General features: G+C 44.7%; 2 protein-coding genes across 2 annotated transcripts in view; one reads left to right on the plus strand and one right to left on the minus strand.

Moving 5' to 3' along the window:
• Positions 1 to 12,841: 12,841 nt before the first annotated feature.
• fancf (FA complementation group F) lies at positions 12,842 to 16,141 on the minus strand. The gene has a single exon (XM_038998614.1). It carries the CDS (start codon positions 16,001 to 16,003, stop codon positions 14,930 to 14,932), a length of 1,074 nt encoding a protein of 357 aa, XP_038854542.1. The 5' UTR covers positions 16,004 to 16,141; the 3' UTR covers positions 12,842 to 14,929.
• Positions 16,142 to 21,185: 5,044 nt separating this feature from the next.
• LOC120051662 (growth arrest-specific protein 2-like) overlaps positions 21,186 to 24,206 on the plus strand; it is a 35,567-nt gene continuing 32,546 nt past the window's right edge. Inside the window, exon 1 of the mRNA XM_038998554.1 lies at positions 21,186 to 21,330. Within this exon, the coding sequence (XP_038854482.1) occupies positions 21,186 to 21,330 (145 nt within the window). The remainder of the gene's footprint in view (positions 21,331 to 24,206) is intronic.

Consider the following 24,206-nt stretch of genomic DNA (forward strand, 5'->3'; position numbering starts at 1 on the left):
CATCTGACACTGTGAAACCTATCCACCTGACACTGAGCACAGTCTGCTTCTCACTGGGTTTGTTCGTTTGACAGGAAACACGTGTTTTCTCTCACGGCTAAGCAGCCCGGGGATGGTCATGGCTGTTACCCTGGAGACAACACCTGTTCAGGCTATAATTGGAACATAGACATGTATTGGATATCTGTGCGGCTATGGGTTTGAATACGATTCCTGTAACTTTAAACATGGTTGAAATATATGCGTCAGCATTGTGTTTATTCTTTAACTCATACATGTAGTATCAAATCACATCAAATTGTATTTATCTCATGCTCCGAATACAACAGGTGTAGGTAGACCTTATAGTGAAATGCTTACTTACAAGCCCTTAACCAACAATGCAGTTTTAAGAAAAAAATTAAGAAATAAAAGTAACAAATAATTAAAGAGCAGGAGTAAAATAACAATAGTAAGGATATATACAGGGGGTACCGGTACAGAGTCAATGTGCGGGGGCACCGGTTAGTCGAGGTAATTGAGGTAATATGTACATGTAGGTAGAGTTAAAGTGACTATGCATAGATAAACAGAGAGTAGCAGCAGCGGTGTAAAGGGGGGGAGGCGGGGGGGCAATGCATATAGTCTGGGAAGCCATTTGATTAGATGTTCAGTATTGTGTGTGTGGCTATGGGTTTGAATACTTTAAATATGGTCAAAGTATGTGTGTAAACGTTGTGTTTATTCTTTAACTCATACGTCTAGTACTGTGTGTGTGGTGGGGTGTGTGTGTATCACTAGAAATGAGCTGAGTACAGCCAGTGAGTGGCTATTTGGACAGACAACAGCCCGTATACATCTATGGGGACAGCAGGTGCTAGCTGGGGTCCTCTGGGACGCCAAAGGGAGAAGGTCTAGAGTGACTATTTGATGCCAAGGGGTCTCCACTACACCCCTGGGACCCTGCTTAATTATCCTCCTGATCCCCACACAGGCACACACACACACACACACACACAGGCACACACACACACACGCACGCACGCACGCACGCGAACGCACATGCACACGCACACAAAACTCTCCAGATCAGAACTCATATATAACATAGGTTTGGACTGGCAAAACTGTAGAATGGTTTTTGGTTCCTAATACAACCATATACTTCTCCCAACATGTGAAAAAATATATCATATTATTTGCTGTGAAACACACTGATGTCTTCAGACCATAAGCTAGGAGTGGAAGCACTGCAGAATAGATCAAAACCAAAATGAAACCATACTTTCTTTTTGGAAAAAATATCAATACAGTCAATTGAATGAATCCAATACTTATTTAGCAGGTATGTTTATCTGTCACATCATACAACAAAATACTTCTAATTCATTTTAGTGCATATTTTATGTTTGTCATGGTTTCATGCCTCCCGTAAATTAAAATCCATTTGTAAATATCCAGCCAGTGGTTTTTAATGACGACCCAGGCCTTCAGAGGACCTAACGCTGTAATTATTATGTTATTACACCAGAAAGCACTACATTACACCACCTCAGGACTATTAGAGTTACAAAATGTCCCCTACCCCCTACACCCTACCCCTCCCACTGTCATTGTCTTGTTAACAAGAGATTTGCAACATCGGTCTGTCTGTCACATATCTCATCCACCCCTTTACTATAGTTGAGAGTGCCTCAAATCGAAATCAAATAATTTAATAATTTGAAATCGATTTCTTTTTGTTGTTGTTGTTGTATTAGATTTGTTAACAATCACTGAGAGGGGTATGTGTTTTTTAGATGGGCTGAGATTTGAACCAAACGCTTAATAACCATTTTTCTTTGCCTTATTGGTTTAAGTTACAATGAATTTGACCAAACAGTCTTTAATGGAAGAGAAAAGGTATGAAATCCAACACCATGTTGTAATCTTGAGTATTTCTGCCTGAGATGATAATCACGACTTCACTGATGTAAATGAGAACTTGTTCTCAACTGGCCTACCTGGTTAAATAAAGGTGAAATACATCTATTTTTTAAAATGTGATATGCAAATGAACCCCATTGCCATGCACTGGAACATATCTCCATCTTGGATCTAAGCTCTCCAGTAATCCATCTCCATCTTGGATCTAAGCTCTCCAGTAATGCATCTCCATATTGGATCTAAGTTCTCCAGTAATCTATCTCCATCTTGGATCTAAGCTCTCCAGTGATCGATCTCCATCTTGGATCTAAGCTCTCCAGTAATCCATCTCCATCTTGGATCTAGGCTTTCCAGTAATCCATCTCCATCTTGGATCTAAGCTCTCCAGTGATCGATCTCCATCTTGGATCTAGGCTCCCAACCTCCAATAATCGATCTCCATTTTGGTCTAGGCTCCAAACCTCCAGTAATCGATCTCCATCTTGGATCTAGGCTCCCAACCTCCAATAATCGATCTCCATCTTGGATCTAGACTCCCAACCGCTTGCATACAGAAGCACTGCATACTCCGCAAGGCATGCTGTGTCCTAAACTGAACCAATTTAGTTATGTTCTGAGCAGGCATAATTTGGTGGTCTGGTGGTTTTTTTCAATTTTGTCTGCCTGACGCAGATCTAGTCCAACCAGTTGAAACAGACGAGGTCAGTCTGCTGTTGTTGTTTTTGCAATTGGCATGTTGAGAGGGGTTTGGTCCTGGTGGTGTTTCCTTCCTGCCTGAGTAGCCGACCCCACTGAGTAGCCGACCCCGCTGAGCAGCCGACCCCGCTGAGCAGCCGACCCCGCTGAGCAGCCGACCCCGCTGAGCAGCCGAACCCGCTGAGCAGCCGAACCCGCTGAGCAGCCGACCCCACTGAGCAGCCGACCCCACTGAGCAGCCGACATGAGAGCAGCTGACAACATGAGAGCAGCTGACAACATGAGAGCGGCTGACAACATGAGAGCAGCTGACAACATGAGAGCAGCTGACAACATGAGAGCAGCTGACAACATTAGAGCAGCTGACAACATGAGAGCAGCTGACAACATTAGAGCAGCTGACAACATGAGAGCAGCTGACAACATGAGAGCAGCTGACAACATGAGAGCAGCTGACAACATGAGAGCAGCTGACAACATGAGAGCAGCTGACAACATTAGAGCAGCTGACAACATTAGAGCAGCTGACAACATGAGAGCAGCTGACAACATTAGAGCAGCTGACAACATTAGAGCAGCTGACAACATTAGAGCAGCTGACAACATTAGAGCAGCTGACAACATTAGAGCAGCTGACAACATTAGAGCAGCTGACAACATTAGAGCAGCTGACAACATTAGAGCAGCTGACAACATTAGAGCAGCTGACAACATTAGAGGCAGCCACTATTGGATGCATCTTCTTCTTCTTCATCATCTTCGTCATCTTCTTCATCTTCATCATCTTCTTCTTCATCTTCTCCCTCTTTTACATGCTCACGTTGTTCTTTAGGGGCAGTTGGGCTCTGAGCTTGACCCATCTGAGCAGAGTTTTTGTACAAGGAAAAAGCTATAGACAAAAACTAATTCGACACTCTCTGAAAGCAATGTGAGCAAAGCATTGAAAGCGTTTGCCGAATATAAGGATGCAACCAGTATTATTCATTAGGTCTCCATAGAAACCAGTGATGGAGTACAAGTCATATATTTATGACGTCATATTATGATGCATTCGGGCTCCGTGAACATTACCGATGCAGTAAGGCCTTATGACATCACAATAGGCTTGTTTTTCAGCAGACAGAAAGGGGAGAGCTGACGATCTGTTTGATTTTCAGTTACCCCAGAAACCAATCCACAGACCGGCGTAAATTATTCACACACTTCCGAGATAATCATTTTATCCAAGGATTCACAGTCCTCAGCCCCCCCCCCCCCCCCCCCCACCATCATCTTCACGATTTCCCAAAATAGTATTTCTGCAACTACAGCATCAGCAGCTCACCAAGTCTGACTCTGGTGTAGAACATAATTCTGCAGTGGATACTATACATCATTAGATAGACTACTACCTCCTCATTTATATGGCTACGTACTACACTGCACCCTATGGGCTCTGGTCAAAAGTAGTCCACTAAATAGGGAATAGGGTGCCATTTGGGATGATGCACCTCTGTATTCACGCTAGACCAGGTCTTAAGTTCAGTCTGCAGATTGGTTGAGACTATGGAGGGACACAGGTGTGTTGTGGGCACTCTCTGCCCATCCAATCTGACACTGAGCACACACACACACACACACACGCACACACAAAGAGAGGACCGTCTGGAGCAGCTTAGGCACGTGCCTGTCAAGGGGCCCAGGGACGTCCCTCACCCCGCACCCCCCCCACCCCGCACCCTATGGGCTCTCTATTCAAACCACCAGATGGGGACTGGGGTTTAGTTTTAATGAATACTATCCTTCAACCCCCACCGTACAGCCCTCTCACACCACTTCAACCCCCCCCCCCCACCCCCACCCCTCCTCACAGACGCCCCGAAGCATCTCTCGTAGCAATTTGTTTCCCAAATTGAAATCTGACCGAGAGAAACATTGCCTTCATTGATAATACATAAGAATATAATATATGAAAACATTGTAGACTCTAAGGGCTGATATATAAAATAGATACACTAAGTCTACACTGCCTCCCCAGAATGCATCTGTATATATATATATATATGGGACAAAAGACCCAAATCCCCAACAGCAGATATCAAGGTTAGAACAACATCTCCACCAGACGTGATCCCATCTCTCTGTGAGGAGGAATCGACCGTATCAAATCGGATTGGTGTGAGATAACGATGACATCCTCGTCAAACGTCTCCTGTCTATTGAAAGTACTTGACAGTCGGCATCATGGTAAACACAGTGATTGTGTTCACAGCTTAATAGCACATATTACTCACAGTAATACCTTGGTGTTGAAACTCAAGTTTTTTTTTTACAGAGGAATTGAGGGAGAAAGGAGGGCTAGCCTAACGCATCACAAGATTACTGTGACTCCCAGAAGAAGTAATGCCAGCCTCTATTAAAGTAGACCTACAGTATAGTATGACTCGCTCTACCTCAGAACGCCATGTTGCCACCACTTCATTATCACCACAGCTATGTAAGGGGCTGACGCTCGCAGGTTCTCCTTCTCACCTCTCTTTTTCTCTTCTTCACAGTATTCATCTTTCGCACCCTCTCTCTCTCTCTCTGTCTCTCTATCTCTCGCTCTCTATCTCCCTCTCTCTCTCTCTCTCTCTCTCTCTCTCTCTCTCTCTCTCTCTCTCTCTCTCTCTCTCTCTCTCCCTCTCCCTCTCTCTATCTCTCTCTTTCCATCTCTCTCTCACTCCCTCTCCCTCTCTCTCTCTCCCTCTCTATCTCTCTCTCTCGCTCCCTCTCTCTCTCTCCCTTTCCATCTCTCTCTCTCTCTCTCTCTCTCCCTCTCTCTCTCTCTCTCTCTCCCTTTCCATCTCTCTCTCTCTCCCTTTCCAGCTCTCTCTCCCTCTCTCTCTTTCCATCTCTCTCCATCTCTCTCTCTCTCCCTTTCCATCTCTCTCTCCTCCTCTCTCTCTTTCTCTCTCTCTCTCATCTCTCTCCCCCTCTCTCTCTCCATCTCTTCTGCACAGTATCGCACATAGCTGACAGAACAAGGTAGCAGCCATGGTGATGATTAGTGTGTTGAAGAGGAGCTGTCTCTCTCTGATTCACACCAGGACACACACCAATGAAAGTGTGTAAAGCCAAGGCCAAACATCACAGAATCACTGCCACACATTGGCTGCACTTATACAGGCAGCCCAATTCTGATTTTATTTCCCACTAATTGGTCCTTTGAACGATCAGTTCAGCTCTTTTGCCAATTATTGGGCACAATATCAAAATGTGTCTGTCTATGTAAACACAGCCATTAACATCCATGTGTATAACAAGGGTTGGTAGTCAATAAGTTTCAGCCAGCCTGGCTCAATTTATTTTGACTGCACATTTTTCCGTGTTGGAGATGAGTATTGTTTTGGTTGCACTCGTTCCAGGGGGATGAGAGTTTTAGAAACGTACATTATTTTACCCCTGTTTTCAAAACGTCCGAGTTTTCGGCAGCTATATAAAAAAAGATCAAATTTAAAAAAGCAATATATGTATATTTACAAAAAAAAGCAATATATATATATATTTACAAAAAAAAGCAATATATATATATTTACAAAAAAAAGTGATATATATATTTACAAAAAAAAGCAATATATATATATTTACCAAAAAAAAGTGATATATATATATATATATTTACAAAAAATAAGTGGATGTCTTTGTCTTGTGTTTTATGATTGACAGACAGTTTATATTGGAGAAAGCGACGCATTTAAGTAGCGATGCATTTAAGTTAATTATGTTGTGAGATGGAAGTTGTTGTCTGTTAGTGGTGAGCAAACTTGTCCAACAAAAATATAGGATATATTTGTTGTCTTAAGGGGTTGGTGGCACCTCATTAGTCGGTATGTGTTATACCTGTACTGGTTGCCGTCTCGTTAGTGGGAAGGTGTTTCATCTGTGCTGGCCCAGGTGCTATTTGAGAGTGGCTGGCCCAGTGCGCCGGTTGTCTTGATAGATGCAGCTTGTTAACACATTTAGTTGTCTCTCCTTATTTTGATTTCGAGACAAACAATCCTTTATCGGATTAAACCTTTCGTCACCTTTTTGGTTTGCTTCCTGTCTTTAAGTTTGGTGTGGGTTTTTCTTTGTTTGCGTCTTAGTGGGCAAATTTAATGGGCGCTCATGGTAGGTGTCTTTCGGGTCCCAGTTGTTGTTGCGATGGAACTTTCAGTGGACACCCCATGAGTGGCTTTTCAGAACCTTTCCTAAAATCCCACCTGTTTAGGTTGGTCCCACCTGTTTCATTTTGGTTGTTGTCAATGACTCTTTGTTAGTTCCCCCTTCTGTTTGAGTGACAATTTTTGGTTTTCTTGCAGGGGAACGCAACAAAATATAGTAGTGAACTCAAAGACGACATATACAGATATCCCCAAGATAACAATGAGATTGCAAAAATCAGCCTGTCCAATTGATTGCTTATAAATGATAAGCCTGTCCAAGTGATTGCTCATAAATGACTTGTAAAGTGAGGAGCAGGTGAAAACGCTATAGGAAACACACTGGGTTTCTGTTACCAGCTCCGTACATATGTTCCTCATAAAGGTGTTAATAAATTGCTTGTGTAACCGCTGCTCCAGACTCACTGACCCTTGTCTCTTCCGTCTCGTCTCTTGCTTTTTCAGTGGCGTGTTCAACGAGCCATGGCCATGTTGGCGTTTCCCTCCACACCCCGTCCGTGCCTGTCGGTAATCCGCTGGCTGTTATGTCACACACCAGCCATTGTTCTGGGTTTGATTGAAGAGGCCTGATCTGACTAATTGATCCCAGAGCAGCAGAGGTGATCTGACACACACATGGGAGGTGGGATTTGTGAGAGGGAGGGGGGTCTGTCTGTGTGTGTGTGTGTGTGTGTGTGTGTGTGTGTGTGTGTGTGTGTGTGTGTGTGTGTGTGTGTGTGTGTGTGTGTGTGTGTGTGTGTGTGTCACGAGGGCCAGCCAACCAGCTGTATAGAATCGAGGGTGGGGGCCCAGTTTAGCCTACTGGTGAGGAAGAGAAGGCACACTGCTGACATATTGTGTGTGTGTAAGAGGGAGAGAGAGAAGGCGAGGGGAGAGAGACAGTGAGATTGTTTGAATAATCTTTTCCATAAAGAATTTGCTTATATGCGGAGTTCACATTTTCTACATAATTAAAGGTACATATCAGAAGAATGTTGGATCTTTCTGTTTCTGTCTTTCTCAGTGTCTCGTGAAATGAAACTGATATACTGTACATGGTTTCCATGGAGACAAAACAGTAAACTATCCGGAAACAAGACGGACAGATATATAAACTAAACTTATAGACAAAATGTGTAATAAACGACATAAATAAATATGAAACTAGGCATGATTGCTTATTGACATCACAAGCCTATGTGATCTTGTTCGGTGCTATAAACCTGCCAGGGTGGCTATCAGTGACGGTTGGTGCCGTTTAAGATGAGGGAGGACATTTTTTATTTTTATTTTATGAACATGGCCTTATTTCTATTACAGCATATTGGATGACTGTCATTCATATTCAATTCACCCAGTTCAATGTAACATCAATAGGTTTAGGCTACTAGATGATACTCTAATTTTCCCTTCATCATGAAGTTGCTACAACCTAGCCTGTGAATGAACGTTTACAATGTAGGTGCACACATGTTGAGAGAAATTTGAGTAATCAAGGTGACAGACATTGACACATTCAAAATTGCCTTGCACACTCCTCTTGCCTGCATCTAGCTGATCTGGGGTGTAATCACTAGTGGCGCAGCGGTCTAAAGGCACTGCATCTCGGTGCAAGAGGCATCACTACAGTCCCTGGTTTGATTTCAGGCTGTATCACATCCGGCCGTGATTCGGAGTCCAATAGAGCGGCACACAATTGGCCCAGCGTCGTCCAGGTTTGGCCGGGGTAGGCCGTTATTGTAAATAAGAATTTCTTCTTAACTGGCTTGCCTAGTTAAATAAAGGTTAAATAAAAAATACAATTAATTCATTAATTAGACAAGAGTTTCTATTGGATAAATTCAGGTCTGTTGATCCTCGTTTCGTTCCATTTGCTTCCGTTCAAGAAATATTTTAACAGAATCGGCAGAATTAATACACTCCTGATCACGCGTAAACACTTCACTTTCATAGCAACCACATACAAACAGCATGATCACTTTGATCATTGTATAATTCCTTCTCGTATCTATGCACTCTCCTCACCTTTTCCGTTCCCTTGTGGACACATCAGGCGAAAAAACCTTTCCAAGCCAAACCTTCATACCATAACCACTACACACAGCCTACATCGTTGTCACCATATTAGCTAACGTCATAATCAACATAGCTAACGCTTTAGTAAACCTGATACAATCATGCAGTACAGTGTACAGTCAGCAAGCAGTTTAGCAGTTCCTCCTGTGGCAATAAATTAATAAAACCAAAAGCTTGTTAGATTTGCAGTTTTGAATAACCGTAGCCACAAAGCATCTCTCTCTGTTTGAGCCGGGTGTTTGAGTAGGCTAAACTAGCTAGTTGCATTGGTTAGCTAAGTAAGTGAATGTGGAAAAAAAATACAACAAAATATAACTAGCTCTCTCTCTCTGTCTCCTTCATTTTTGAAGAAATTAAATTGTTAAAAACTTTTCAACTATTGTCTTTCTCATTGAGACATCTTCTAACCACATTTTATGCACTGCAGTGCTAGATAGCTGTAGCTTATGCTTTCAGTACTAGATTAATTCTCTGATCCTTTGATTGGGTGGACAACATGTCAGTGCATGCTGCAAGAGCTCTGATAGGTTGGAGGATGTCCTCTGGAAGTTGTCATGATTACTATGTAAGTCTATGGAAGGGGGTGAGAACCATGAGCCTCCTAGGTTTTGTATTGAATGTACCAAGAGGAGGACTGAAGCTAGCTGTCCTCTGGCGAAACCATGGTGCTACCCTACAGAGTGCTGTTGAGGCTACTGTAGACCTTCACTGCAAAACAGTGTGTTTTAATAAATTATTTGGTGACGTGAACACATTTAGTATAGTTTTATACTATAGATATTTATGTTTCATTCTTTTTATTTTTATGAAATTCACTAAGTAGGATGGTCCTGCCCTGCCTCCTCTGAGGAGCCTCCACCGGTGGCTATAAGGGCCTATGTTGGCCAGCCTGTGAGACAGTCTAATTGTTATTCAGTGTCACTCGAGTCGACAACCTGCTACCTGTACTATCACAGAGAGTTATGGAAATACATAATCCTAAATTAACTGACAATTTCCTTTATCAGTTAGCTTAACATTGATTTGTGTTTTGCACTGATTCAGCTACAGGACCAAATATAACAACAGAAACATACATACGTATGAATAAATATTGCACAATAAATTTAAATTTTAGATTCCCACAAAATGTGAGACTGCTAAGGGTTCGAATTAGATTTTCAAAAGGAATTTACTAGTCGGGAGCTCAGACTATACAATAGATGTACACTGAACAAAAATATAAATGCAACATTCAACAATTACAAATATTTTACTGAGTTACAGTTCATAGAAGGAAATCAGTCAATTGAAATAAATAAATTAGGACCTAATCTATGGATTTCACATGACTGGGAATACAGATATGCATCTGTTGGTCACAGAAACTGTACCTTAAACAAAAGGTAGGGGCGTGGATCAGAAAACCAGTCAGTATCTGGTGTGACCACAATTTGTCTCATGCAGCGCGACACATCTCCTTTGCATAGAGTTGATCAGGCTGTCGATTGTGGCCTGTGGAATGTCGTCACACTCCTCTTCAATGGCTGTGTGAAGTTGCTGGATATTGGCGGGAACTGGAACACGCTGTCATACACGTTGATCCAGAGCATCCCAAACATGATCAATGGGTCGTGACATGTCTGGTGAGTATGCAAGCCATCGAAGAACTGGCACATTTTTAGCTTCCAGGAAATGTGTACAGATCCTTGCGACATGGGGCCATACATTATCATGCTGAAACATGAGGTGATGGCGGCGAATGAATGGCATGACAATGGGCCTCAGGATCTCATCACGATATCTCTGTGCAGTCAAATTACCATCGATAAAATGCAATTGTGTTCGTTGTCCATAGCTTATGCCTGTCCATACCATAACCCCACCACCACCATGGGGCACAACGTTGACATCAACAAACCACATCTACACGATGGCATGCACACTTGTCTGCCATATGCCCGGTAGAGTTGAAACTGGGATTCTTCGCTTCTCCACACATGGTCTGCGGTTGTGAGGCCGGTTGGACATACTGCCAAATTCTCTAAAACGATGTTGTTTGCGGCTTATGGTAGATAAATTAATGTTCAATTAGCTGGCAACATCTCTGGTGGACATTCCTGCCAGTCAGCATGCCAATTGCACACTCCCACATCAGTGGCATTGTGTTGTGTGACAAAACTGCACATTTTAGCGTGGCCTTTTATTGTCCCCAGCACAAGGTGCACCTGTGTAATGATCATGCTGTTTAATCACCTTCTTGATATGCAACACCTGTCAGGTGGATGGATTGTCTTGGCAAAGGAGAAATGCTCACTAACAGGGATGTAAACAAATTTCTGCACAACATTTTAGAGAAATAAGCTTTTTGTGCGTATGGAACATTTCTGGGATCTTTTATTTCAGCTGATGAAACATGGGACCAACACTTTGCATGTTGCGTTTATATTTTTGCTCAGTATATTTTCACACATCAGAACCTCTAGAATCATCAAAGACAGGACGACCTTAGAACCTCATCTTAGCTCTCCTCCTCCTCCTCTCCAAACTGCTCTGATAGTGAATGAGAGGCATGGGTCCTTGTGTCCCTGAGGACTAATTTGGAAGGCGCACTACATCCTCTCTCTGGCCTTCAGAGTTCAAGCAGTGGTTGCCTGGGCAACGTGTGATGCTACCATCTGTCACTCCTGCTCATTGAGATTTGGATTTCATTAACTAGCTCATTCTGATGTTGGACAAACTGCCAAGCAGTAGAATCAGATTAAAATACACCTTATGGAAGAGTGGGGACTGTGAAGAGACACACATGTGCACACAAGCGCTAGCAAACGCACTCTACACACACATACATTGTAATATTGTTGTTCGTTGGTATTATACAGTGGTGTAATAATGTTATGTTGTACTATTTTATCTTTTGTTTAAAATGTAATTTAAGCATCTTAATGTGTTTGGGGCCCAGGAAGAGTAGCTGCTGCCTTGGCAGGAACTAATGGGGATCCATAATAAACCCCAGGAAGAGTAGCTTCTGCCTTGTCAGGAACTAATGGGGATCCATAATAAACCACAGGAAGAGTAGCTTCTGCCTTGGCAGCAGCTGATGGGGATCCCTAATAAACCCCAGGAAGAGTAGCTTCTGCCTTGGCAGGAACTAATGGGGATCCATAATAAACCCCAGGAAGAGTAGCTTCTGCCTTGGCAGGAACTAATGGGGATCCATAATAAACCCCAGGAAGAGTAGCTTCTGCCTTGGAAGGAACTAATGGGGATCCATAATAAACACAAACGTTTCAGTAGCTCGGTTTGTCCAAAAGACAACAAAAAGGGAGGTGACAGTATTATTGCACACTTGAAATAAAAATACAAACATTTGTTTAATGAAATTCCTCTTTATTCTGTTATTGATACAAACTTATATGAATGTATTAGCACAAAAACATGTATCCTTTAACAAATATATTTATAATTAATTGTATCTAACGAGGCCAAAGTTCCTCATTTGTCCAAAGAACACTGACTGCCAATGACAGAATACTGATGAGGCTACACATGGCTTTGTTCTGCTCAAGAAGAGGGGTAAATCCATTTCAATTCACTTTTTGACAGCTTTCATAAAAATACAAAATAAAATTCCATACATGTTTGCCCATGGAGGAAGTGGTCAGAAAGTACATTTTTGGACCTGAATGCCAAAACATTCAGGAGATAAAGGTGATCAAAGTTGACCTATTCTGCATACCCCACCCTACCATGAGACATCCATGTCTTCATCACTGGAAAACAGAAACGGTTGAGTTTGATTTCATTTAAAAGCTTACAAAACAGGGTTGTCAAACTGTTTTATAGATTTGTTTTTAACCTTTAACGTCAATTATCTAAAAACAAGTAAACTCCATTTTTTTTTTTTTCATTTGTTGTGTCACTCTGTATTCAAGAGCATGTTGTGTCACTCTGTATTCAAGAGCATGTTGTGTCACTCTGTATTCAAGAGCATGTTGTGTCACTCTGTATTCAAGAGCATGTTGTGTCACTCTGTATTCAAGAGCATGTTGTGTCACTCTGTATTCAAGAGCATGTTGTGTCTCAACTGATGGCAACAGACTATGTTTTACACGTTTTTAGATAACTAACATTTCAGACCTTGTTCAGCTCTGAGAGAAGGTCACCCCAAACACTCAGACCTTGTTCAGCTCAGAGAGGTCACCCCAAACACTCAGACCTTGTTCAGCTCTGAGAGGTCACCCCAAACACTCAGACCTTGTTCAGCTGAGAGGTCACCCCAAACACGCAGACCTTGTTCAGCTCAGAGAGGTCACCCCAAACACTCAGACCTTGTTCAGCTCTGAGAGGTCACCCCAAACACTCAGACCTTGTTCAGCTCAGAGAGGTCACCCCAAACACCCAGACCTTGTTCAGCTCAGAGAGGTCACCCCAAACACTCAGACCTTGTTCAGCTCTGAGAGGTCACCCCAAACACTCAGACCTTGTTCAGCTCAGAGAGGTCACCCCAAACACTCAGACCGTGTTCAGCTCTGAGAGGTCACCCCAAACACTCAGACCGTGTTCAGCTCTGAGAGGTCACCCCAAACACTCGGACCTTGTTCAGCTCTGAGAGGAGGTCACCCCAAACAGTCAGACCTTGTTCAGCTCTGAGAGGAGGTCACCGCCAAACACTCAGACCTTGTTCAGCTCTGAGAGGAGGTCACCGCCAAACACTCAGACCTTGTTCAGCTCTGAGAGGAGGTCACCGCCAAACACTCAGACCTTGTTCAGCTCTGAGAGGAGGTCACCCCAAACACTCAGACCTTGTTCAGCTCAGAGGTCACCCCAAACACTCAGACCTTGTTCAGCTCTGAGAGGAGGTCACCCCAAACACTCAGACCTTGTTCAGCTCAGAGAGGTCACCCCAAACACTCAGACCTTGTTCAGCTCTGAGAGGTCACCCCAAACACTCAGACCTTGTTCAGCTCTGAGAGGTCACCCCAAACACTCAGACCTTGTTCAGCTGAGAGGTCACCCCAAACACTCAGACCTTGTTCAGCTCTGAGAGGTCACCCCAAACACTCAGACCTTGTTCAGCTCTGAGAGGTCACCCCAAACACTCAGACCTTGTTCAGCTCTGAGAGGTCACCCCAAACACTCAGACCATGTTCAGCTCTGAGAGGTCACCCCAAACACTCAGACCTTGTTCAGCTGAGAGGTCACCCCAAACACTCAGACCTTGTTCAGCTCTGAGAGGTCACCCCAAACACTCAGACCTTGTTCAGCTCTGAGAGGTCACCCCAAACACTCAGACCTTGTTCAGCTCTGAGAGGTCACCCCAAACACTCAGACCTTGTTCAGCTCTGAGAGGTCACCCCAAACACTCAGACCTTGTTCAGCTCTGAGAGGTCACCCCAAACACTCAGACCTTGTTCAGCTGAGAGGTCACCCCAAACACTCAGACCTTGTTCAGCTCTGAGAGGTCACCCCAAACACTCAGACCTTGTTCAGCTCTGAGAGGTCACCCCAAACACTCAGACCTTGTTCAGCTCTGAGAGGTCACCCCAAACACTCAGACCTTGTTCAGCTCTGAGAGGTCACCCCAAACACTCAGACCTTGTTCAGCTCAGAGAGGTCACCCCAAACACTCAGACCTTGTTCAGCTCTGAGAGGTCACCCCAAACACTCAGACCTTGTTCAGCTCTGAGAGGTCACCCCAAACACTCGGACCTTGTTCAGCTCTGAGAGGAGGTCACCCCAAACACTCAGACCTTGTTCAGCTCTGAGAGGAGTCACCGCCAAACACTCAGACCTTGTTCAGCTCTGAGAGGAGGTCACCCCAAACACTCAGACCTTGTTCAGCTCAGAGAGGTCACCCCAAACACTCAGACCTTGTTCAGCTCTGAGAGGAGGTCACCCCAAACACTCAGACCTTGTTCAGCTCTGAGAGGAGGTCACCCCAAACACTCAGACCGTGTTCAGCTCTGAGAGGAGGTCACCCCAAACACTCAGACCGTGTTCAGCTCTGAGAGGAGGTCACCCCAAACACTCAGACCGTGTTCAGCTCTGAGAGGTCACCCCAAACACTCAGACCGTGTTCAGCTCTGAGAGGAGGTCACCCCAAACACTCAGACCTTGTTCAGCTCTGAGAGGAGGTCACCCCAAACACTCAGACCTCCAACATCAAAGTCCCCATCGGCAACCTTCAGTTCTGTCAGCTCTCTCTCAACGTCCTCCTTTGTTGACGGACAAGCCCCTAGTAACGACCTATAATGGTCAGACAGTGTCTTGAACGACACCCCGTCGGTGGTATACATTTGAACCCACTCTCCTTCTCCCATGTCATACTCCAACTGTGACCCCCATTGCTTCAACATGTCACGGTAGGTCACTCTAAATCTCACAGACTGCTGGTAGAGGTCCATCAAAAGTCCAATAGGCAACGTGGAACACATATGCTGGAGTAAACTGTAGTGTTGCTGGAGCCAAACCAGGATAAAGTCTAATGAAACTCCTTCTGAAACCATTTTTGTTGTTGTTGCTGCTGCCGTTGTTGCTGTTTTGTTGTGTTTCCTTGACAGGAGAGCAGCAGCAACGACTCCTGAGAAGATTTCATTTTCACCACAGGTTTGTAAGATGTTGTCCAATAACTTCTCTGCTAGGCCCACCTTGGACACGCCAGAAGCTGGAGAGAGCAGGGTATCCAATATCTCCATCAGTGTCATGCCTATGACGTCAACATCCGGACCAGGAAAGGACGTACTGCGTTTCAAATAAATGGCGCTTAAAACTTTACGTGCTGATTTCACTTCTATGAGCTCAGTGCAATGACCGGTGGCGTCCTTAGATTTACCTCCAACCGTTCTAGTGTCGAAAAGTAGTTTGATGACTGAGCTCGGAACAGCGGCGTTGTTTAGTAACCCCACAAGCAGCAAGTGTTGACACTGCGACAGGTCAGAAAACGTGAAGTCCGTATACCCCTGAAAAGTTGTTCGTAAACTTTCGTTTGTCACCTGTAGTTGTTTTTCCAAGATGTCCCTGACGGTTGGATTTGCATGGAACCTTGTGTAGACGTGTTCGCAGTACTGAGTCCATTGGAAGGCTCTGTCCAGGGTTTGTTTGTCCCACCGCTGCACCGTCTCTGTCTGCGACACAGCGAGTAGCTCCATGGTCCGCTCCAAGTTCTTTACAACAGCCTCCATGTGACGCTGCGATCTGCTCTCAGAACATTTGGACGTGAGTTTGAAAACGTTAAAATGACGCCTGAAATTACTCCAAAAGGTTGTTTGGAAAAGTCACTTTGGTGTTTTAAGTTACTTATTTTCTCCGTGTCCTCTTCTCTTTTCCCCCCACCAGTTGATGTTGTGAAGTGAACTTCCGGGTATGCGAGCGCGTCACAGTCACTTCAAAATAAAAGTTCTGAAGATAAAAGTTGTGTAAATCATAAAACCTGGCGAATAGAACAAATGTATTGTCCTTCGAGAAAATATTTCTCCCGTTTGAGTTTCACCATCTTTTTTTTTTCCTGAATTGGCGAATATGTGTAGATTGTAGAAGAAGAACAAGTACATCGACTCTTGTCACTGTATTGTGTTATAGTCATTTATAATCGAGCAATTGCAATACATAAAATTGCACAGTGGCTGGGCCAATTAATGCTCTTCTCCTTCAGCATCTATCTAATTACAATCTTGCGCACGAACGAGTTTCTCAAATGTCAGATTAGAGAGAGAATGAAAGGAGGAGGGAATGCAGCATAACATTCCCTCCCAGTCAGTCCAGTGTGACTGATCAAAAACTCCCCTCCTATCGGCAATGCAGCACTAGGCTCCACAAAAAAAGATCCTCGACAGATTGAGAGACAGAGATATGCTATGCATTGCCCGAATCTACCCCGGGCCACTGTTTTCGGCGACAGAGCGGAGGGTAGATGAGCGATGGTGAAAAGCACGGAGGAGCTTAGACACTGCACGAGAGGACAGTGACAGTCCGGATAGAATAGTTGCTTTGCATAGGGTGAGTGGAAGATGCACCGGGACTGTTGATTGCATGCCTCTGATTGGTCTAGTAGGGTTGTTTTTGTACGATTTATACTGTATGCTTTATCCGCAAATATATTATTGCATTTGTTGTGAAGTTGTTACATATTTAGAATAAATCAGAATCAAATTATACGATTTCAATCACTTATTCAACAATACTTCTATTGTTATTTCTATAGATAAAACCCCCCAGAGTTTTAGGAAAAAGCTTGGTTATAGCAAGGATGGGCAACTCCAGTCCTCAGGGGCCTGATTGGTGAGGTCACACTTCTCCCCCAGCCGAAGTTAACACACCTGACTCCAATAATCAACTAATCATGATATTCTGTTTATTCTGCAACAGTTGCCCATCCCTGGCCTATAGCCATGGGCAGATGGCGACACAACTGTAGTCTCATATTCCAAGGTTGAATATGAGAGATATTCTTCTGTATAGCTTCAAGTAAAACTCAAAATATGCTCAATATCAAATGTTTAGGTAGATTAACTGTTGATGTATGAGACCAAATAACATTTATCTACCAAACAAGCTGCCTGTGTGGAGTCAGTTAGTCCGTTGAATAGATTCTCCTCTAAAACAAGTCTTTAGCTGCAGCCGAACCTTTTTAATGAAGTTCATATGAATAACTTCAAAAGTTTTATTTTATTATGCTGAATGTTTCATTTCATTGGTTTATAGTGGGTGGTCATATTCCCATCTAACTGTTTTCAGACATTTCTTATTTGTGTGTGTGTGTGTGTGTGTGTGTGTGTGTGTGTGTGTGTGTGTGTGTGTGTGTGTGTGTGTGTGTGTGTGTGTGTGTGTGTGTGTGTGTGTGTGTGTGTGTGTGTGTGTGTGTGTGTGTGTGTGTGTGTTTTAATGTAATTTTAAATTGGCTGAACATGGACGTATAAACTGTTGTGGTCGGGTTCATTTTATGAGTGACAAGAATATAAACTTATTTTTTTATTTTTTATAGTTGTAAAAATGAAAATGCATACCTACTGGGCACAGATGTCAATTCAACATCTATTCCACATTGGTTCAACGTAATTTCATTGAAACGATGTGGAAACAACATTGATTTAACCAGTGTGTAACCAGTGGGTAATGACATGAACACATGCACTGACTTAAGAGGAAAAAACACCCCTTAAAATGCATTTACATAAGCAAACAAATCACAAACCTACCTTTTCTGCTACTGTGAACTAACTGGGCGTACTTCAGTAATATAGGCACTGTAGACTTTACTGAAGACTCATCTCTTCAGGGCTATAAAAGGGCTATATAAATAAATTTGATTTGATTTAGACTTGTTAACAGAAGGAAATATATTTGAACTTGTAATTGATTTATATATGCCTAATATATTTATCAATTTTGGACACATTGAAACCAAATATTTGATCAAGTTGCATACAATTACTATTATTAAAACTAGAATCCTTAGTTGCTACATCAATGTTTTGGACTTATAAATTAATGATGTACACTACCGTTCAAAAGTTTGGGGTCACTTAGAAATGTTCTTGTTTTTTAAAGAAAAGCACATTTTTTATCCATTTAAAATAACATCAAATGGATCAGAAATACAGTGTAGACATTGTTAATGTTTTAAATGACTATTGTAGCTGGAAACAGCAAATTTTTTATGGAATATTTACATAGGCGTACAGAGGCCCATTATCAGCAACCATCACTCCTGTGTTCCAATGGCACGTTATGTTAGCTAATCCAAGTTTATCATTTTAAAAGGCTAATTGATCATTAGAAAACCCTTTTGCAATTATGTTAGCACAGCTGAAAACTGTTGTCCTGTTTGGCTTCCTTTAGACTAGTTGAGTATCTGGAGCATCAGCATTTGTGGGTTCGATTACAGGCTCAAAATGGCCAGAAACAAAGACCTTTCTTCTGAAACTTGTCAGTCTATTCTTGTTCTGAGAAATTAAGGCTATTCCATGCGAGAAATTGTCAATAAACTGAAGATCTGGTACAACGCTGTGTACTACTCACTTCACAGAACAGTGCAAACTGGCTCTAACCAGAATAGAAAGAGGAGTGGGAGACCCCTGTGCACAACTGAGCAAGAGGACAAGTACATTAGAGTGTCTAGTTTGAGAAACAGACGCCTCACAAGTCCTCAACTGGCAGCTTCATTAAATAGGACCCGCAAAACACCAGTCTCAATGTCAACAGTGAAGAGGCGACTCCAGGATGCTGGCCTTCTAGGCAGAGTTCCTTGGTCCAGTGTCTGTGTTCTTTTGCCCGTCTTAATCTTTTATTTTTATTGGCCAGTCTGAGATATGGCTTTTTCTTTGCAACTCTGCCTAGAAGGCCAGCATCTCGGAGTCGCCTCTTCACTGTTGATGTTGAGACTGGTGTTTTGCGGATACTATTTAATGAAGATGCCAGTATAAATGCCTCATGAGCTTAGTTCATTGGTATCAACTCATCAGAAACCAAAATATAAGCTTGTTTTACTCCAATGTTTGTAAACATTGTAAATGGTCAGTCCTTGCATCCATAGCTCTGTCAATTAATTTGAGAGTGGTTGCATTTCTCCAGGCCCATCCCTCAGCTTTTTACCGAAACAGAAGCGGGGTGACGCTTTATTGTTTCAACTAAGGATTCAAGCTTTATTCCAGCTCTGTTTTTGTGTGAAAAAGTTGTTTGGCGATGACCCTGGTGGACCTGTTATTTGGTCCAGGGCGCAGTGAGGGCCAACCGAGACAGACTGGCATGTGTTGTTTTCCTAATTGAGTGACTCAGCTGCATTCTACAATTCCCATACTGGGGTATGTGTTATGGCTGCACTATCCAGGGTCATCTACAGGCCTCCGTGGGAACGACTGGTAGAGGAGGATGGACTGGGGACCGGTAGAGGAGGATGGACTGGGGACCGGTAGAGGAGGATGGACTGGGGACCGGTAGAGGAGGATGGACTGGGGACCGGTAGAGGAGGATGGACTGGGGACCGGTAGAGGAGGATGGACTGGGGACCGGTAGAGGAGGATGGACTGGGGACCGGTAGAGGGGGATGGACTGGGGACCGGTAGAGGGGGATGGACTGGGGACCGGTAGAGGGGGATGGACTGGGGACCGGTAGAGGAGGATGGACTGGGGACCGGTAGAGGAGGATGGACTGGGGACCGGTAGAGGAGGATGGACTGGGGACCGGTAGAGGAGGATGGACTGGGGACCGGTAGAGGAGGATGGACTGGGGACCGGTAGAGGAGGATGGACTGGGGACCGGTAGAGGAGGATGGACTGGGGACCGGTAGAAGAGGATGGAAGGGGGACCGGTAGAAGAGGATAGAAAGGGGACCGGTAGAAGAGGATAGAAAGGGGACCGGTAGAAGAGGATGGAAAGGGGACCGGTTGAGGAGGATGGATGGAAAGGGGACCGGTTGAGGAGGATGGATGGAAAGGGGACCGGTTGAGGAGGATGGATGGATGGAAAGGGGACCGGTTGAGGAGGATGGATGGATGGAAAGGGGACCGGTTGAGGAGGATGGATGGATGGAAAGGGGACCGGTTGAGGAGGATGGATGGATGGAAAGGGACCGGTTGAGGAGGATGGATGGATGGAAAGGGACCGGTTGAGGAGGATGGATGGAAAGGGACCGGTAGAGGAGGATGGATGGAAAGGGGACCGGTTGAGGAGGATGGATGGAAAGGGACCGGTAGAGGAGGATGGATGGAAAGGGACCGGTAGAGGAGGATGGATGGAAAGGGACCGGTAGAGGAGGATGGATGGAAAGGGACCGGTAGAGGAGGATGGATGGAAAGGGACCGGTAGAGGAGGATGGATGGAAAGGGACCGGTAGAGGAGGATGGATGGAAAGGGACCGGTAGAGGAGGATGGATGGAAAGGGACCGGTACAGGAGGATGGAAAGGGACCGGTAGAGGAGGATGGACCGGGGACCGGTAGAGGAGGATGGACCGGGGACCGGTAGAGGAGGATGGACCGGGGACCGGTAGAGGAGGATGGACCGGGGACCGGTAGAGGAGGATGGAAAGGGGACCGGTAGAGGAGGATGGAAAGGGGACCGGTAGAGGAGGATGGACTGGGGACCGGTAGAGGAGGATGGACTGGGGACCGGTAGAGGAGGATGGACTGGGACCGGTAGAGGAGGATGGAAAGGGACCGGTAGAGGAGGATGGAAAGGGGACCGGTAGAGGAGGATGGAAAAGGACCGGTAGAGGAGGATGTAAAAGGATATATGTGCAGCGGAAGGATGGATAGAAAGAATAAGAATCAGGAGACAGAGTTAGAGAGAGCAGGTCTGTGTCTTGTCTCAGTCTTTGACCCCTCTCCTCCTCTTCTTCTATAGGCCAGTGACGTGGAGGTAACCACGATGTGCAGCTCTCTGAATCCCAAGCAGGTAATTGGCCCAGACCTGACGGACATGCAGCAGTACAACCAATGGCTGACCAGCCGCCACGAAGCCAGCCTTCTGCCATTGAAGGAAGACCTGGCCCTGTGGCTCACCAACATGCTGGGTAAGGATTGTGGGTTTGATTCCCGCTGGGGCCACCCATAAGAAAATGTATGCACTCACTGTTGTAAGTTGCTTTGGATAAAAGTATCTGCTAAATGAATGTATTATTATTATTGACCTCTATGGAGAGCCCTTGATGTGGCCGGTGGTCTAACCAGGGTCTCTAGGCAGGGTCTCTAGACAGGGTCTTTAGACAGGACAGGGTCTCTAGGCAGGGTCTCCAACCAGGGTCTCTAGGCAGGGTCTCTAGGCAGGGTCTCTAGGCAGGGTCTCTAACCAGGACAGGGTCTCTAGACAGGACAGGGTCTCTAAACAGGACAGGGTCTCTAGACAGGACAGGGTCTCTAGGCAGGGTCTCTAGACAGGGTCTCTAACCAGGACAGGGTCTCTAGACAGGACAGGGTCTCTAGACAGGGTCTCTAGACATGACAGGGTCTCTAGACAGGACAGGGTCTCTAGACAGGACAGGGTCTCTAGACAGGACAGGGTCTCTAGACAGGGTCTCTAGACATGACAGGGTCTCTAGACAGGACAGGGTCTCTAGACAGGACAGGGTCTCTAGACAGGACAGGGTCTCTAGACAGGGTCTCTAGACAGGACAGGGTCTCTAGACAGGACAGGGTCTCTAGACAGGACAGGGTCTCTAGGCAGGGTCTCTAGACAGGACAGGGTCTCTAAACAGGACAGGGTCTCTAGACAGGGTCTCTAACCAGGACAGGGTCTCTAGACAGGACAGGGTCTCTAGACAGGGTCTCTAAACAGGACAGGGTCTCTAGACAGGGTCTCTAGACAGGACAGGGTCTCCAGACAGGGTCTCTAGACAGGACAGGGTCTCTAGACAGGACAGGGTCTCTAGACAGGACAGGGTCTCTAGACAGGACAGGGTTTCTAGACAGGACAGGGTCTCTAGACAGGACAGGGTCTCTAGACATGACAGGGTCTCTAGACAGGGTCTCTAACCAGGACAGGGTCTCTAGACAGGGTCTCTATACATGACAGGGTCTCTAGACAGGACAGGGTCTCTAGACAGGACAGGGTCTCTAGACAGGACAGGGTCTCTAGACAGGACACGGTTTCTAGACAGGACAGGGTCTCTAGACAGGACAGGGTCTCTAGACAGGACAGGGTCTCTAGGCAGGACAGGGTCTCTAGACAGGGTCTCTAGACAGGACAGGGTCTCTAGACAGGACACGGTTTCTAGACAGGGTCTCTAGACAGGACAGGGTCTCTAGACAGGACAGGGTTTCTAGACAGGGTCTCTAGACAGGACAGGGTCTCTAGACAGGGTCTCTAGACAGGGTCTCTAGACAGGACAGGGTCTCTAGACAGGGTCTCTAGACAGGGTCTCTAGACAGGACAGGGTCTCTAGACAGGACAGGGTTTCTAGACAGGACACGGTTTCTAGACAGGACACGGTTTCTAGACAGGACAGGGTCTCTAGACAGGACAGAGTCTCTAATAAGCATATGTGTTCAGTAAACATGTCAGATAGATGAAAGTGAACAAAGGGCAGACCAGTTAGTTAGTCTGCAGGCTGTTTCAGGCAGACCAGTTAGTTAGACTGCAGGCTGTTTCAGGCAGACCAGTTAGTTAGTCTGCAGGCTGTTTCAGGCAGACCAGTTAGTTAGTCTGCAGGCTGTTTCAGGCAGACCAGTTAGTTAGCCTGCAGGCTGTTTCAGGCAGACCAGTTAGTTAGTCTGCAGGCTGTTTCAGGCAGACCAGTTAGTTAGCCTGCAGGCTGTTTCAGGCAGACCAGTTAGTTAGTCTGCAGGCTGTTTCAGGCAGACCAGTTAGTTAGACTGCAGGCTGTTTCAGGCAGACCAGTTAGTTAGCTTGCAGGCTGTTTCAGGCAGACCAGTTAGTTAGCTTGCAGGCTGTTTCAGGCAGACCAGTTAGTTAGACTGCAGGCTGTTTCAGGCAGACCAGTTAGTTAGCTTGCAGGCTGTTTCAGGCAGACCAGTTAGTTAGACTGCAGGCTATTTCAGTCATGGGGCTGTGACTGAGCATAGTTCAGGAAGCAGTTTGATGTTGCTGCCTGATTTGCAATTCCGTCTAAAGCATATCCTATTCATGCTGGTTCAAATACATGGAGACATTGAACAGAAAATCATCTGTGTTACATCATAGTGTTTACTAAGTTTCACCTTAAGGCCTATCTGAAATATTGTTTATTAAACATGCAAATTAGCTGATATCTCATTCCGGACACTGGATGAAAGTCAGCCTAAATATTTTGGTTTCATTTTGTTAAGACACTGGATTTATACATAGCAGATTGTGACTTTCGGGAAATGGCTGTTAAAGACAAGTCAACTGAATTTAGATTTTTACCAAACACCTATTTGGACCCGATCAACATCTATCTCTTCAAAGTAAGTCACGAGATACATAGAGTGCAGTTTGTAACATTCTCTATGAAATTAGCTGTATGTCCATTTTAAAGTGGTTACAATTTATGAATTGTACTATGATAAACTAATGAAAATAGACTTTCATAGATTTTTTCATAAAGTATTAATAACTTTTATTATTAATACTAATATTAATGGATCAAAATACAAAAAATTCAAGAGATTTAGAAATGGATGCAAAAATGTTTGTAGAGCTTGGTGCTTGCAACACCAAGCTTTCGATTTCCACAGCGACCAGCACGGAGAAAAAATAATGTGAAAATGTACTCACTGTAAGTGGCTCTGGAGCGGCTGGTAGCCTAGTGGTTAGAGCGTTGGGCCAGTAACCGAAAGGTTGCTAGATCTAATCCCCGAGCTGACAAGGATATGGATATGTCGTTCTGCCCCTGAACAAGGCAGTTAACCCACTGTTCCTAGGCCGTCATTATAAATAAGAATTTGTTCTTAACTGACTTGCCTAGTTAAA

The sequence above is a fragment of the Salvelinus namaycush genome, chromosome 8, assembly GCF_016432855.1.
Source record: "Salvelinus namaycush isolate Seneca chromosome 8, SaNama_1.0, whole genome shotgun sequence".
In the NCBI taxonomy this organism is placed as follows: Eukaryota; Metazoa; Chordata; class Actinopteri; order Salmoniformes; family Salmonidae; genus Salvelinus; species Salvelinus namaycush.